The sequence below is a fragment of the Crocodylus porosus genome, unplaced genomic scaffold (genome assembly GCF_001723895.1).
Source record: "Crocodylus porosus isolate Cpor-Errol unplaced genomic scaffold, CroPor_comp1, whole genome shotgun sequence".
NCBI lineage: Eukaryota > Metazoa > Chordata > Crocodylia > Crocodylidae > Crocodylus > Crocodylus porosus.
The window spans coordinates 68,453,333-68,470,346 of record NW_017728931.1 but is presented as its reverse complement, the minus strand read 5'-3'; the positions used below and the strand labels follow the sequence as shown (position 1 = coordinate 68,470,346).

At 36.9% G+C, this 17,014-nt stretch overlaps 1 protein-coding gene across 2 annotated transcripts in view; it reads left to right on the top strand.

Annotated features, from left to right (window-relative positions):
- The window catches only part of LRRIQ1 (leucine rich repeats and IQ motif containing 1), a 172,382-nt gene that overhangs the window by 25,808 nt on the left and 129,560 nt on the right, over nucleotides 1-17,014 (top strand). For both annotated transcript variants that reach the window (XM_019543129.1, XM_019543130.1), the window contains exons 10-13: nucleotides 2,533-2,726; nucleotides 3,449-3,576; nucleotides 9,553-9,626; nucleotides 11,306-11,399. In XM_019543129.1, the coding sequence (XP_019398674.1) occupies nucleotides 2,533-2,726; nucleotides 3,449-3,576; nucleotides 9,553-9,626; nucleotides 11,306-11,399 (490 nt within the window). The remainder of the gene's footprint in view (nucleotides 1-2,532; nucleotides 2,727-3,448; nucleotides 3,577-9,552; nucleotides 9,627-11,305; nucleotides 11,400-17,014) is intronic.

The following is a 17,014-nucleotide window of genomic DNA, read 5'->3' as shown; positions in this document are numbered from 1 at the left end:
CTATCTCCTTTCAGGTGCCCTCTGCTCCCCTGTTCTCTTCCATTGGCTCTTGCCTCATTTACTTCCTGCCTTAAATAGAATATTACCGTTGCTGATCTGAGCAAAAAATGTTATGCTGAGAGTGGGGCGCCATGGACTAGCTATACCATGGACTAGTGGGGTGGTAGCTATATGCAGCTGCATTCTGTCAGAAGGGCTGCACTTAGAGAAGTTTTGATCTCCGTGTTTCCTTGAGGCATATACATATTGTCACAAAACACTCTTTTGTACTCCTAGCATAACACAAGTGATATGTCACCTATATGTCAGTGACCATGTGAAGTATAATTCTCATTTGTCTTTTGTACCATTACTGCTATTTTATGCATGATGGAATGCTTATCATTATATAAAACTGAGAATACTAGTTCTTGAATCGTGAGAAAACAAATTTACCTGGTGCTTGGGTTTATTGAAGATCTATTTGGTTTAAACTACAGCCATTCAAGCAGCTTATTTATTTATTTTATTTTATTGTTATATTCTAATTACAGTAGCATGTACATGTCCCCAAATAGATTGAGTCCATTTTTCAAGACATTGAATAAGCATAGTGAAAGAGAGTTCTTTGAATTTACCATCAAAATAGCTTACAGTTGAAATAAACAAGATGACTGAGGGGTGGGAAAGATTACAAGGACATGAAGATGAAGTAACTTCGTTGGCTCACAGAACAGAGCAGTAACAGAGCTGGAAATAATCAGGTTTTAGCACTTGTCTAATACTCATGTCCAGGTCCCTTGTACATATCCGTTCATTTTCTGCCACTCTTTGAATTTAGTGCTTCTTTTTTAAGGGTGTTAATGTTACTACATAGAGAACAGACATCGTTAAAAATGTGAGAGGACTGTTGGGAGAAGTCCTTGAAATTGTTAATTCCGGTACTGTGTTTAAAGTTAATTTACACTGAGTCCACTAGATGGTGCCAGTTCCCTTTTAAACTCTTCTAGTGAATTCAGAAATTGAGAGCCTGGGGTAGTATGTTCAAGCTGTGTTTGAAATTCTTTTAAGATAATTGAAGGCTAGTAACTTCATATCTTAAAGCTGGGATTGGTGGTTCTAGCACAGAACATGTGGCTTAGATCTAGTTTCTTATAACTTTAATATCTGGTATTCTTTCAGGTGGATGGATTTGTTCCAGTAGGTCTGTTTCATTTCCAAGTAGCGTGCTTCAAAGTTCTGTGCTGGATGAGTTTTTAATGCAAAGCTAATAATGACATTTAAGTTTTACTTTGGTTTTCCTCTTGTCTTTCCTCTCATTTACTATTCTTTCCCCATATGCTAAGCCACCCATGGCTGTGGCACTGCTATCTTGTTGGGATGCACAGTGCTTCCAAGGCCCAGATTGTTGCGGTGTGAGAACTGCAAGAGAGTTCCTTCCTTGCATAGATCACCCCACCCTACCCTTTTATGGGAAGCCGAAAAACTTATGGGGAAATGTTAATCTTGGAGGAGTTGCCTCAACTAGTCCTGTGAAGGGAACCAGAAAAAGACGGTAGTATATTTTTCCTGGTACCTCCCTCTTCAGAAAGGGCTGTTCACCTTCAAGGGAGACACAGTGCTAGGAAAAATGGAGCAAATGGGCCCAGAGACAGCAAAGAGGCACAAGGCCTCCATTAGGATGGCCCTAATCCTCTCTTGGAGCTCCTGGGATCTGTAAGCTGTGGGAAAAGAACCCAGGTTCATTCCTGTAGCCAGTAAATGGTTCAGAGGATGGTCTCCTGAGAGGACTGGTCCCTGACACATGCGCTTCCTCTCTCTCTGCAGGTAGTCTGCTGAAGAGAGAGGTGATGCCATGATCCTTACTGTGAATATATTAGTGGTTAGGAGTATTTTTAAGAGCATGTTGGGTTGATACACAATGCAAATTATAATTATTTAAAGACATATACTTTCCTTATATGTTATTTTCCAACGTGGTTTTTTTTAAATGGGGCATGTCTTCATTATCATCCCAGGTGCTTAGATGATAGTTTTCTAATGAAGTCTCACTTCTTCGGGTCACTTAAAAAAATAACTAAAAAATGTTTTGAAGGAGTAATATTAAGCTGTTAATATAGCTGCTGCTACCTCTTTTAGAAATTATTTTAAGACAGGGGCTAACACTTTAGAAATACCAAAGGACCCTGAATAAATATGCTAGAGCATGTTGTAGCTTCTTGATTAACAACATTGTAAGTATAATTTATTGCATAAAGCAAGTCCTATTATAACACTTCACAATAAGATATGCCCAGGGAATACTAAACTGTTATTGGTTTCTTGCTTAGTTAATTGGATCAGATGTTTGTTAATAGTGCATATTGTACAAAAAGGTTGTTTTGAAAATTCTTTAAACACATGGGAGGCACTGAACTGTTAATCAGAGTTTTCAAAAATAATTGCAGACTTTTATAGAACATGAACATTTCTTTTTGATGAACATTTCTTTTTATAGAACATGAACATTTCTTCTGGCTAAATTATAATCTTTATGTATTTATTCTTTTAAAGGTGGCTTGGAGTCATTGAAAAAGCTTCAGCAACTCATTGTGGATCACAATCAGATAATCAACACAAAAGGTCTTTGTGATGCACCTACACTCATGCACATTGACTGCTCTTTTAATCATCTTACTCAACTTGCGGGCATTGAGAATTGTGCCATGCTACAAATTCTGAAGTTACAGGGCAATAACTTAAGTGAGGTAAAAATTCCACATCATTATTGTTTTTACGTCGTGCTTCTCTATTACCAGTACTATATCCTAAATCTAATATATATTTTTCCTTTCAGAGCCACATTTTCAAAGATGTCAAGAGCTAGCTGTGAGAGCTGGTCATTTCTTTATCCTATTTATGTTAATAGTCCTCCTCTTAGTAAACTAAATTCCATTCCTTCCACTATAGCAATTATTTTTCACATTGTTTTATGTTATTACGATTTTTTTAAATTTAAAATTTAACAAAATACTATGATCATTAAGAACCGTTTGTTGGATATGTTTCCAGGATTCTGAATCATCTGATTTTTCTTAGGTGACAACTGCCTACAAATCAAATTATTTTGTGGCTAAAATTCTCAAAATCAGTTTCTAGATGCCTACTGTACAGTTATTTAGTCACTTTTCTTAGCAAGAACACTCATATAAATCTGAGGAATACTTTGTCAAAAGCTAGCAAGTAACCTACATGAATAAAAATGAATTTATATGTATTTTTTTATCTCAGATGTTGTTATGTATATACTGTGTGCCAAGTATACTAAATGTTTACCTACCAATATATGCACAGCAATTTTTATATTAAAGTTAACAAAGTACATTTTACCAAAACTTAGTTATTTATTCAAGAAAATTATCTGGCAAGCATTCTACTGTTATTAGTGCAATCAGTTTTTATTTTCAATAAATAACTCATTTATATTTAGTTCCCAAGGTTGGAAAATCATGTTCTGCTAAGAGAGCTGTACTTGGACGACAACAGTATCTTAACTGTGGAAGGATTTTCTTTGTGTTGGCTGCCTTTGCTTCAGTTCCTCTCTCTTTCGCAGAACAGGTAAAATGGAAAGATTTTTTCCCCCTATTTAAGCATGCAAGTATGAATCTGAGTGCTTTACAAAGGCCATAAAGCCTAGCTCTGCTGTGTCCTCTGTAAACGTCCTATACCAGTTGATTGGTGTAGCACTTATTTAGCTAAGAAAAACATTAAAATAACCGTGGTCGTATATAGAGTAAATTTTAAAGTAACAATTTTAGCAGTGATATCATTTATTTTGCTAATATTCCTTTGTTGTTTTTCTTCATATCCTATGGCTAGTTTTGCTCCTTTGCTCAATATAATAGTCCTCCAAGTCTTTCTGGATTGCACAGTGATAGCTGGAATATTAATCAAGATACTAATTATCATTTTACACATGCATTCTGTCAGTTTCGAAAATTAAGTTTCAGGTTGTTTGCTTTCATTTTACATTTTCACAGTTCTGTTTGATTGCAGATACAAAATAAAATAAAAATGGGAAAAAATACAAATCTCTGCAGATACTAAAACTCTAATTAAGTGTCTTATTCTTCTCTGTAAGCCAATCTGTCGTACTATGGTGAGCAAATATTTAGAATTAAGATATAAACCTTATAAAATAAGTTAGGCTCAGTTGATGCAAAGCCAAGCAATAACCTTGGTTTATAATTTTGTATATTACTAGTACAAAAATGAATACTGAGAGGAAAAAAGGCTTACAGCAAAGTGATTGTTTTAAAGATATAAGGTGATACAGTTTCTGAATGGAAGGTCTATTTTACTGAACTTTTATCATGATTTTATAAATTTTATGAAGGATTTATGTTAACAACCTGCCTTCTTTTTGCAAGGTCTGAAGTACCAGAGATAAGTAGGTGTATGTCCTTTTGTAAGATGTGTGCAAAACAGATTGACCCGCAGAGAATATAGGACAGTCCTAGAGACATTAGGACATGTATCACATTCAACAGCATTCTGTTATAGCTGGGGAATTTGTATGTTGCTTTCTGTGTCTTTTCAACCAGATGAAAGCCAAATAGGAACGATTATGGAGAAACATAAAGAAATTATGATAAATTTAGATCCATGTAAAGTTTAATATGTCTGTATCTGTTACTGACTGATGTGCAAGAAATATGTATACAATTTCATATTTGTATCTACCATTTCTAGGTATGCAATATAAGTCAGAGTGTGCACATACCTACTTTTAGTGCATTATAACAAATCCTACTCTTCAATCTTGATTGCACTTCTGAGGTTTACGTAGGGGTTTTCTAACCCTAATATGAGCATTATATGTTGGACAGTGGATTTTGTTTTATACTTTCTGACTTTATTTGGAAACTCAGATAAAAATGTAAAAGTGTATATAAATTGCCTAGATAGCATTTACCCCTTTTTACTTCATGGGTTTTATTTTTGTTTTTCCTTTGTTAGTCTTCTTCTTGTAGAACACCCAATCTGAGTTTTGTTTTTTCTTCTTCTTTTTCCTTTTCCCTCCACTGTTGCTGTCACCTTTTTTCCCCATTCATCCACCCTATCAACAAATGCCATATATTCTTGCATGTAACATGCCTATGAATATAATATTTTTGGAAGGTCCCAAGAAAGAGAAAAAAACACTTACCTTGGAATACAGGTAAGTAACTGAGGCTTGGGGTTGAGAGCTGCATGCTGGAGCTGGGAACTACATGGCAGGGCCTGTTCTGTCACAGTGGCACTGGGCCTGTGCATCAGCTCTGAAACCATTTGCCAAGTCTGAGTCAGTGTCCAGCCCCAGAGTCAGTGCTTAGTTCCGGATTTGGTGGACTGGGTCCACTCCTGCTGCCAAATTTCAGGACCCATGGAGAACTCATTTCCTTGCATATAATGCATGCCTCTGTTTTCCTCAGCTGGTTTTGTGGGAAAAGGTGTGCAGTATATGTGATAAAATACATTCTCACTCGCATGACTCATTCCTTGCTGTGTACCTTCGTTTGCCTGTTCTGCTGTCATTATGTACTGCAATGGCTGTTTGGTTGAAGAGCTGCGTGTTTGGAAGCAGCGTTGTGTATTAATGCACTCCCCAAGCAGATAGATGGAGGACTAGTCAGACCAGAACTGCTTCCCATTTCACCTTTGTATGTATCAGTGCCTTAGCTCAAATTGTAGGGGCAAAAGGACAAGATATCATGTAATACATGTTAAAAGCCTCAAAATTCTTAACATTTCAGTAGCCTGCTCTATTACGTTAACTTTATGTACATCATAAGCAGCTCCATATGTGTCTGCTATGGTGAAAGTAACTGGATGTTCTACATAGAATAATTGTAATGGAGAAAGCTGTTGAAAGAGAAGCTGTGTCTTTGCTTTTATCCTGCAGCTGATGCAATTTCGTAACTTAAAAAAAACAAAACACTGAGTGCCATTTCCTTCTTGCTGACTGCAGGAAGCCCCTGCATCAGTAAGACTATGAATTTATACTGTCCCTAAACATTAAGCCCAGGATTTTAAAACAATCTACATAACCTAATTTATAAAGAAATGTTGATAGTCTAGATATTGTCTCCCTATCATAAGCCAAAAATTGCTGCTAGCACTCACTTTTCAAAGGTGAGCCTCAAAGCAAAATAAAAATCTGTTTTAAATCCATGAATTAGTAACAGGGAATTGGTGTAGAGTTAAATGTTGCAAATGCATCCAAACATAAAATATCTGAAAAATGAATGTGGTTTTTTTTGCATACCTGCATTAGCCTACTTTGTTTTGTATTGTTTTAATGCTACTGTTTATATGATTGAAGAGCTTTGCCTGCACACTATGGACTTGAACTTCCCATTCATAAAGTTAATCGCAAAGCTTCCATTGATCTTAGTTGAGCAGAAGAATTACTAATGCAGAAGTGAACTGCAAAGCTCCCGCTCCCAGTACTGAAGAATTTACTAGTATGTGATACATTAGTCATGAGTGCTATATGATAACAGCATCACAGACACCCAAATAGCAGAAAAATGTTCTTTGTTTTTGCTTTACATGTTTGTGATAACATTAACTGTTGAGGTGACAACGATCCTGAAAATAGCAGTTCAGTAGGAAAAGAAAAGTCCTATGCACTATTTATACCTACGTATGTATTCTGTAAACTATTTAGGTGCTGAAATAAAGTATTTATCAGTTTAAAATAACCTATGATGCAGTATATCAAGCTGCTGTTCAGCTTTGAAATGGACAAGTGATCTCTTTTGACAATTTCTGTTTAAAAAAAAAGAGACCTGTCACATTTAAGGTATAAATATAGTCTCCTGCCTGCTGAAGTTGATCATAAAAATTCCAGTGACCTAAGAAAAAACAAGATTTCTTTTTGGACATTTTTGATCATGTAGCGAATTAGCATATTTTTTGTACAACAGTCAAAATGGAAATGCTAAAAGATCCTCTGAAATTTTACACCTAGTAATGCACATTATTCTCTCTATTAAGCACCAATCAGAAAATGCCATTTTTGGAGAATTTTATTACTTTTCCAGAAATATTTGGGAATTACCTTCAATATCTAGTTGTATTTAGATTAATCAGTCATAAAGGGAAGTGCTTGGATAATGCACTTTTATGAATGAGGGATAGTTTGGTTATTGCAGTCGATTTCAGTATATTGTGGTTGCACCTATGCTATGCTTATTTCTGATTGTCTGACCTTAGGGAACCAATGTGTACTGTCTGCCATAGAACATGGTGGGAAAAAGTAGAAATATAATAAATTACTGTGTTTTGTGTTTTATTGTGATTCTCAAAATTATAAAGAAGGTGGAAAAATATAGGAACCTTATTTAAAATGATATACTACGTTACTCAAAGTCATAGTTATGCTATCTTCCATCCTGCTAACCTCTTATTAACATCAATGCCACTTTCCATGTGTAAAGGAAGACACAGCAGGATTTGGACCATCAACCATAGTAATTGGTGTACATGTTCTGAAATTCAGTCTTTATTTTCTCTAGAGAATACCTACAACTGTTCCAGTTTTTTAAATCTGGTTTTCTGACTAGCAGTATATCTTGGTATCTATGTCCAGTCCAGCTACAATATTAAATGGGAGCAGAAAAAGGAAGCTATTGCTTGCTTTTTTTGTGAATATCTTTTACTTTTGTGTCTTCTTTGTAATTTATATCTTTTTTATGCCCAGGGCTAATGTGACAAGGTCAAGTGGTATTAAGTTTTCAGTAATGTCCTTTGTCTTTCTGGTTTGAATTTTCTGAGAAAAAAAATTAAGAAAGAATGTCAGTAAAAGGAAAGCTATAGAATGACTTAACTCTGAAACTCTGGTTTAACTCTGGTAAAGCTACCAGCAGATGAAAGTAGTCGAAAGGTGATTGCCAATTCACCACACAACAAATACCAATGCAACCAACACAGTATAAAAAGGAAATATTACATCTACTCAGCTAGAAAACAGAGATTTTAAAATTGGATTTTATTCCATAAAACCCCATCCAACTGTTGCTGCTTCTGAAGTATACATGTCTCTAGTCTGTACCATGGATTTTCTGATTCTAATATGTGCTCTTTGCCACTACCCATTATTAGTGCTTATTATAAAAATATAAATAGAAGTGGATGCACTGTTTGGATGTTAATAGAAAAATTAGTTTTCTTATGAGTTTAAATGATGATGTCAATGTTAATAAAAGCCTATTAACAAAGTGTATTTTCCTCTTAGTTTCCAAGACTAATGTTTAATTGTTCTTTCTGACTCCATTTGAAAAAAATATGGTAATTGGATAACAAGTTAAAGTAAGCACAGTTCTATTTTAAAATGTGGCTCTCCACAATACAATGGTTTGCTTTTACTATGCTATATGAAACACCAGTGTTTCAGTTTCTAGTTATCCATACAAAAATTAGAACTAATTTAACTGAATGTGTGGTGTTACTCTGATTTAATTATAGTGCCTGTTTGTGCATCAATGCTCTATTTTGGTCTGAGAGAAGTTTATTACAATTTTGCTTAATTCATTTTTTCACGTTTTAAGCGTAAGCAAAATTATTTCTTAAAATATAGAAATAGCAGTATTTACAAATATTTTTGGCTTGTAAATACTGGCTTAAAAACAATTCTTAGTTAGACTGGTATAAGTTTATATTTGGAGAAAACCTTATCATACTGCAAAACAACTGAAGGTGCTTTTCATTTTCCTAGTAAAAATGATTATTGTACATGCTTTCTAAAGTTCAGGCTTTATTCAGTGCCTTTTTAAGGCATTTGTTGGACTTTCACAAAAGCTGTCTTTACCATAACTGTCTTACGTTGGAGACCTAATAGTTTGCCAAATCATTCTGGAAGGGAAGTTCTGTTCATAGAATCATTGGGCTGGAAGGGACCCTGAAGGATCATCAGGTCCAGCCCCCTGCTGACTCATGCATAAAAGTGATCCTGTGTCAGTCCCTGAATTTGGCACATCACTGACACAGTGTCCTGTCCCAGAGAAATGACAAAGGCACCACAGACCTAGTATACCACAGTGCAGCAGCTGACATGTTAAAAAGCATGTGGGTGCTTGCAAGAATGTTACTGTTGTTCATGTGCTGAAGTTGAAGCATTGCAGTAAATACTGAGCGGAGAAGAAAAGAGAAGGAATTGTGTGTGTGTGTGTGTGTGTGTATTTTTTTTTTTGTCTATTTTCCCAGAATCAGGGTCTCTTTCTAGCTGCATGCTAGTCATACTATCTCAAAAAAAGCTGATTGAAAAATTAAAAAATGGCAGAAGAGTTGAGATCATAACTACTGAGGGGGAGTGGAGGAAAAGAGAGTAATATCTACACAGCCTCAGTGCCATGTAGAAGACTAAAAAATGTTATAAAACATTGTAAGACTAAAGGGGAAAAACTAGCAATTAGTTCTAGCACCTTGGATAGCTAAATGAATAATTTCTGAAGTTAAAGTTCCCATAAGTGAGAATAGCTATAATGTCAATGGAAACTGTCTCAAGAGAAAAACAGTAAATTACGAAGATTTTTTTTTTTCCTGATTTAGTTTGACGGAACTTACACCCCTATTTTCATGTATCTCTTTGGAGAAGCTAGATATCAGCAATAACTACTTGTCCGGTAAGTTTTTAGGAACAAATTAATCCAAAATATTTTATATATTCTTTTATGAAAAACCCTAAAGAATATAGACAAACATAATAATATAAATGTCATTGAAATTGTTAAAATATAAATAAATGATCTTAAAATGACCAAAGTTTTCTCATTACTCTTATTTGTGTAGTAACTTGGGGTGCTTATAAGCATGATCTGTTCTGATTAGCTCATGTTGAAGCAGACTTAATTGGAGCACAGTAATAAGAATGCTCCAGTGTACGATAGTGTCTTGTGTACTTACGATCCCTGCTTTTCAAAGTGGTGGTGGGGGCACTTTAACTAAAGCTTTAGTTAAAGGACCCCCACCGCCATTTTGAAATGTGAGGCACTGAATATATGAGAGGCTATGGATATTTTAATTAGAGCGGTTCCCATAAGACACTCTAATTTATAACGCCCTCCCTCACCTTGGAGCATGTGCAAAAATGCCCTTGGCATCTTTCAGCAGTTCGTATGTGGTATAACTAACATCTTTCATATATGGTTCCCTTGTCCCAGGAGAAATATTGTGTAGTTGGAGTAGACTGTTATTTCTTGTTTTATCTATCAATTGATTTGTTTTATTTATTTATTTTAAAGTGTACTTAGGCTAGAAAATGCTAGGCAACAGAACGTGTTTGTGCTTAGATGTGCTGTGGCAGTCAGTACTAGTTGGGGTTTCCAAAGGGCTGCTGACTTTATACCCCATTTATTTATTTCCTGCCTTGCTACAGATGAAGTTGTACGTAATGGAGGTCAATTTGTTCCATAAACCAGAATAGAACATAGATTTCTATGCCAGAAGAGTTGCTAGAAGGTTTGAATTATGAATGCGGATACTTGAGGGCTTAACATCAATGAGTAATTCAGAAAAAAATTATCATTCCATGTTTTTTTTTTTATCGTTGCCCCCACCTTTGTTTTTTTCACGTACTAATAAATATGAAAGGACTTGGCTGACTGTGTGTTTACTTCAGTGAAAGAAGAATATGCTGTGGTTGAAAAGTCCTCAAAATATTTTCCCTTCTCAGCCAGCATTTCTTTTATCTTGCTTATCTTCAGTTTTCACAACTGTTCTTTTTCCACAAAAAGATCTCATACAAACACTGGGTTATCTCGATGGTAGTGCAATGGTCATATGAACCAATGAATAATTAATTATGTCCTGCTTGCATATGTCAACTAAAGAATCAAGTGATTTGTACATCAACTGCTATATTTCCTAACAGTGAAAAGCATCATATACATAACATTCCAAAAACTACTAGCAGAATTGTGTGCCTATAGTAGCAGTAGTCCGTGTTTGTACATTTCTAGATGTAATCTTAAATGTCATAATTTAGTGTGAGAGTTCTCTTTAGGCCCAGGAAGCCTGAAAAGAAGTAATGTATCATCAGCCTACATTCTGATGTTTTCCCCCCATTTCTTATTTTTCTTTTAATAGCACACTGTTTTCTATCAAATACCCATTTATCCAAGTATTTCAGGTATTGTCAAACCCATTCATATACTTGGTTGTCTTCTGAATCTGACAATAAAAAAGTTTAGACTGTACATATTGCTAAGTTTTATTTAACATTCTGTATGCTAGAGCTGGATGAAATGTCACAAAATTTCTCAATCAATTTGATATATTTTTTTTCTTTTTTAATATATTATAGACCTTAGTAGTGTTAGCACATGGTTTAACGGATGCCATGAACTAACTGAATTAATGCTCAATGGAAATCCACTTCTCCAAGAAAAAAAATGGAGGTAAGAAAATCAGTTGATAATCCCTGAAATATATTAGATTCTTTTTGAGAGGCTATCTCAACCAGAGCTGTAACACAGCAAATGATGCATAAGTCATAATGTTTAAGGGCATTTATACACATACATTTGTCTGTTCCAATGTGCCAGAGATCCAGTGTGTTGGAACAGACTTGATTAATCAAGTCTGCTTTGCATGCAAGCTGAGGCACCCGGCACTGCCTCACATGCATTTGTATAAAATGCGAAATGCGCATCAGTGCTGAGAAAATGGTGGCGGTGTACTTTTGAACTAAAACACATTTGTGTTTTAGTTCAAAAGCATGTCACTGCCATTTTCTTAGTGCTGACATGAATTTTGCTATTTACACAAATGTATCTGCTGCAGCACCAAGCACTTTCAATGCAACCATGTGTACAAATGGCCTTAGTTATTCAGGTAATGTCTTAACAAAAACCTGAGAATTGCAGTCAGTTGCTAGAAAGATGCTAGGAGGATGCTGCAGCTATACATTTTAAAAATCGAATATAATTTAGTTGGTCTAATAAAAGATATGTTTACCCAAGGAACCTTGTCTGCCTATATCATATCAGATAGTTTTAGAGTAAAAAAGTAGCCTCAATATACTTGATAAGATAAATGTCCAGTATTATTCAACTCAGCCACAAGGACTGAAAGTGCTGTTCTAATGTATATTTCTTCATGAGGGGTTGGGACACCATTGCAAATGGCAATACAATATTATCTCTGAAGGTTTACTGCTATATATATATTTTAAAGGTGGATATTTTCATTGTAAAACTATATCCAGTGTACTCCTTTTAGGGATTCTAACTTTACTGTATGCCTCATATATATGTATATTAATAGGGAAGTCTGCGGGGAGTAAATATTAATCTTCCCTCCTAGATATAATAAAGAAGTGTAAGTGTCTGTCTGTGTAAGACATTAGGGAGAGCAGTACAGGGCTTGCCAGCTGTATTTTTTCTTATATGGTACATCTTGCATTGATTACTAACCTCAGAATCAGGGCTGACTTCCAGTTTACTACTCTGTGGCTAATTTGGTATTCTCCCTGTTTTGTGGATAATATACTACTGAACACTTGAATAATTGTAAAGGTAAGACTCAACTAAACCCTCAGAAGAAAGCCCCTAGAAAACTCTCTCAAGGCACAGACAGAAGTGAGTTTTTGCCTGATCTGGCCCCTGAAAGCACTCTACAGTCATGACCAAACAAGTTTACAGCTGCATAACACTTTAAAAGGGCCCTTATTGCATGAGGGTTCAGGTGAAGATGCTGCAAAATGGAGCGTGTTCAGTAACTTGTGTCTGCGCCACCTTCCAGCCCAGGTGTTGTCTTCAGAATGGGCAGGGGAAGGAGTGGAGGGTGTTTGGTCTGGGGTATTTCATCCAGTGTTGGAGGGTGGCATGGGTGGATTGGACGCTCCCCCCATCCAATCCACCCCACCCTCCAGCACCTGCTGGGGAACCCCCAGAATGAGCTCCCTCTGCTCCCTTCCCCCCCCACCATTCTGAAAACAGCGCCAAGGCTGGAAGGGGGAAGGGGCATTGGCAGGGGAGAGTTGCTGCAGGCTTGCAGCTGCTCTAAACAGCAGCTGGCTTCCCCAACCCGTGGGACCCAACAGCAAACTTCTGTTGGTTCCGGGTTATTGTAACTCAGAGTGCTTCCTGTGAAACTGGAGTTACACCAGGGAGCTGCTCTTCTGTTTGCACCTTCAGTGAACAATGGCTAAGCACATGTAAATTCAGACTGCTGTCTACTTTGCAAAGTGTTGTTACCATCCTCTCATCCTGCTTACTTCTTCATCCTCCTACCATTCTTCTAATGAGTTTAGATTCTGATCTCTTTCTGTTCAGTGTTTGTTACACACAGTATGGTGAAGCACTGATTCTGCCTAATGTGCCTGCATGACAAAGCTCCTCTTCCACCTCCCATTACACATACAGTTGCATGGCTAGGATAACCCAGTTATGTACTGCCAAGCAAAACCAGCTAAATGTTTGGGAGAAGCTAAGGGAGTTGGCTTTTCTAGCAATTAAAGGTGCAGCTGCTTAGTTGGACAGAACAAGGAAACTTCCCAATTAGCTTCTTAGCAAGAAAAGGCTAAGTAGTTAGGAATATCCCATTTAATAGGAAGCCTTTTGTTAGTTCTATGTCCCCAAAAATCTCTGAAGCTACACGCATCAGATAATGATAAAAACCAGTTTTTGCCACCTTCATCTGAGTAACTGCCAGCTACAAGCTGGAACTAGCTGCTAGATAGAAGAGCCAGTCATAATAGTTTGTCTGAATCATGGAAGTCTTCATATTCTTTTATTTATTGGGGGTGCCTGACATTCACTTTCAATTCCTGATCTTTTCTTTGGACCACAGATTAAAGGAAGTGTATCACTTGAGCAATGCAATATCGTGTTTGGCTCCAAAGAGTGACCGCCAATGGTTGTGGTGGAACTTGATAATAACCAGCTATCTTTCCATAGTTTGGCTTAAAGTTTACATCTCTCACCTGCAGCTGTTCTTGGGTTTAGCTACACCCTTCAAAAAATTGATAAGGACACTTCTCTGTGAATTATGTCAGAATATTAGGAGTATATAAAAGAGAAGAGCGATGTACACAGATGTAACCCTCTACAACTAGTACTGATTGGAAATAAATTTCATAAAGTATGCATAAAATGGACTTAATTCTGCTGTTCTTATTTGATCAAAATTCATATTAATATCAAAGAGAGCTGTGCTTAAGCAAGGACCATCAAATTTGGCCTAATATATTTGAATTTTTAGTAAAAGTCTGCATCTTTTCATTTGTTGCTGGAGTGTGGCAGTGTAGTCACTTGAAGCTTACTCTCTTCTGTAATTAACATTTTTCTCCATCTTCAAATAAAATTAAAGAACATGTCTTTAAATGTTTTATAGGTTCATAAAGTTTAACATATAAACTAAGACCTTTTAGTACAGTTCTTATGAGTTCATTCACAAAACAAGAGAGTGCATTGAGCTCTTCTGGCACAGACATTTGTCACTCAAATAGACATTTTGCAGAATACCTATTACTTTATTTCTGTTCTCCTTTGGAAATAGTGTACACATTTAAATTGGCAGGTTTACTATGTTCCATCTGTTTGAATGATTGAAATACCTGTCTAACTGCCAAAAAAACACTTCTTTGATATTTCCAGTAAGTGATTGCTGTGAAACACTTTAGAAAGTAGTTTTTCATTTGTATGAATTTTGTTTTCTAAGTACTTGATTATTTATTTTTGCAAAAGAAATGAACTCCCAAATACAAATGTATATGAAACTCTGCCTATCTGCTTGTCTGTATTTTTAATACTGGTAAGTTGTATGGTATAGTCATGGCTCTATTATAGCTTTCTCCTTCAACTATGCTGTGCCTCTGTGTCTGTCTGTAAAACGTAAATAAGTTTTTGAGCATGGGAATATATTTAAGATTATTTTGTTCACATATGTAAAGTGCTTTCAGTTCTTTCTATAGAAAGAAATCTTTGACTTGTGTTACTCAAATTTTAAGTATGGGCTTAAGCCTGTATTTAAATGCAGTTCAAGAGACTTTCTCCTGTATTGGGACATTTGTTATTCTTATTAAAGTTAGTTTAAAAGATTCCAATGAAAGTGACATTTCAGGACAAATTAGCAGGTATTTTCATTCAATAATTTCCCATCTATCAGTAGTGCTGCTAACGTTTTGATTGTTTAAGATCTGTTCTGTCCTGTTTAGAAACAGTTCTCACACTTTTGTGAAAACTGTTCTAAGTTCACAGAGAACTTAAAAAAAAACAAGCAATATGCTGTGAGAGGGTGCTTAGTGCACCTGTCACTTTAAGAGAAAAGAAGGCTCGAGAAACAGCTCAAGCAGCAATCAGGGAAGACACCTGACTGGAAGGGGGCTGGGCTTAGAGTATAAACCCAGGGCCTGAAGTAGGCAGGCAGTCTGGCCCTGGAGGCTGATGTGAGAAGAGCTCCTGAGCAGGCTGCAGAGAAAAACTCTTGATAGACAACAGGAATGCCTGGGGGCTGAGGTAATGCTAGTAATTTAGGGTGGAACTAAGGGGAGGTAGAGGTCCCAGAGGCCTAGGAGTAGGGCCAGAGGCCTAGGAGTAAGGCTAGTCCAGAAATAGGGAAGAGAAAAGACAGATAGATGCTTGGGAGTAAGGGAGAGAGAAGGGGCTCCAGGGCCCAGAGAGGGGCCAAGATGGATGGGTCTAGAGAGCCTGGAACCAAGATGGGGCCAGAGAACCCATGACCCAGGGATGGGCTGAGAGTGAGTGAGGTGGATCAGAGCCAAGGGCCCACTAGTCTGATTCATAACGATTGATTGGTAACATCTGCAAGGCTTGGGCATGGGTAAAAGGGGAGATGAAAAGGCCATGAAAGTATCCTTAAAGTGATAGGCAGACAAGCTTCTTTGGGTGAATCTGATATCTTTTATTAAACCAACTTAAATAGTCGGAAAACAATTTTTAAGCAAGATTTCGGGTTCAAAAACCCTTCATCAGGCTGATGAAGTTTCAGCAGTTGTTGTGTGCTTTTCCTGGATGGAATATCCTTAAAGTGATAAGTGTTTGGACCCATGAAATTGTCCTTATGGTGATAAGAAATAAGTGAGTGGATGAGATCTGGCTTAGGGGTCCCTGGGGCAGCCTCCCATTCCTAAATACATGTTAACCTTAAGGCATGGCAGGTGAGCAGAAGGGGAGGATGCTTAGAAGTCAGGGTAGAACAGGGGCCGAATAGCCACAAGAGGGCATCACTGCCACCCCTGGGAACAGCCTTCTGTTACGCTGTACACAAGACTCCCATGTTTCTGTCATCTGTTGAATGACAGGACCACGGCTCTTTTATATAACCTTTTTACCACCAATTTTCCCAGGCACCTGATTTTCTAATTGTGACTTCATCACTTCAGTCTGCCAGATTCCTTTATGACCTCTTTTTATGCATTTTTAGGTCCTCTTGAATCCATTAGACACATGCATCCTTGTCATGACCCACCTTACCTTGAACATCAATCGGATCACTCTGTCTTACTAACATAACTACTCATTCAGTCTTGTCGGTCTGCACTACTTTTGACTTTTTCATTTTTTACATTTGCTCTCACTGATTAGAGTTGCCTCTCAACATGATCTTAGGTCCATGTGTAGCCATGATGAAACTTACTGTCCCCCATTCTGTGTTTTCTGTACTCTCTCTTTCCTTTTGTTGCAGTTTACTCCTTCACTACTTTTCTACCTCTACCCATTATCTAAAATTCCATAATGCATTCAACTTTTTTTTTCAAGGCAATCATAATTAAGTGTATACTTTAATTTCCATTCTTATACTTTTTAAATAATGTATCATAGGGCCAGATCCTGGTTCTCTGCTTCATATCAACACAGACAGAGAGTTAATACCCCCATTCTCCATAGAGTGACTAATTCATGGCTGGTATAGACCTATTTTAGTAATTTCTATAAGTAGGGACCACCAGAATTTGTGCTAGGAGTGTGCTGCATGGCTGCTTCTTTAATCTTGCAGTTTCCCCTGCGGCCCCACCGCCTCTCCCCGCCCGGAGGGGCCCCACTTGCCC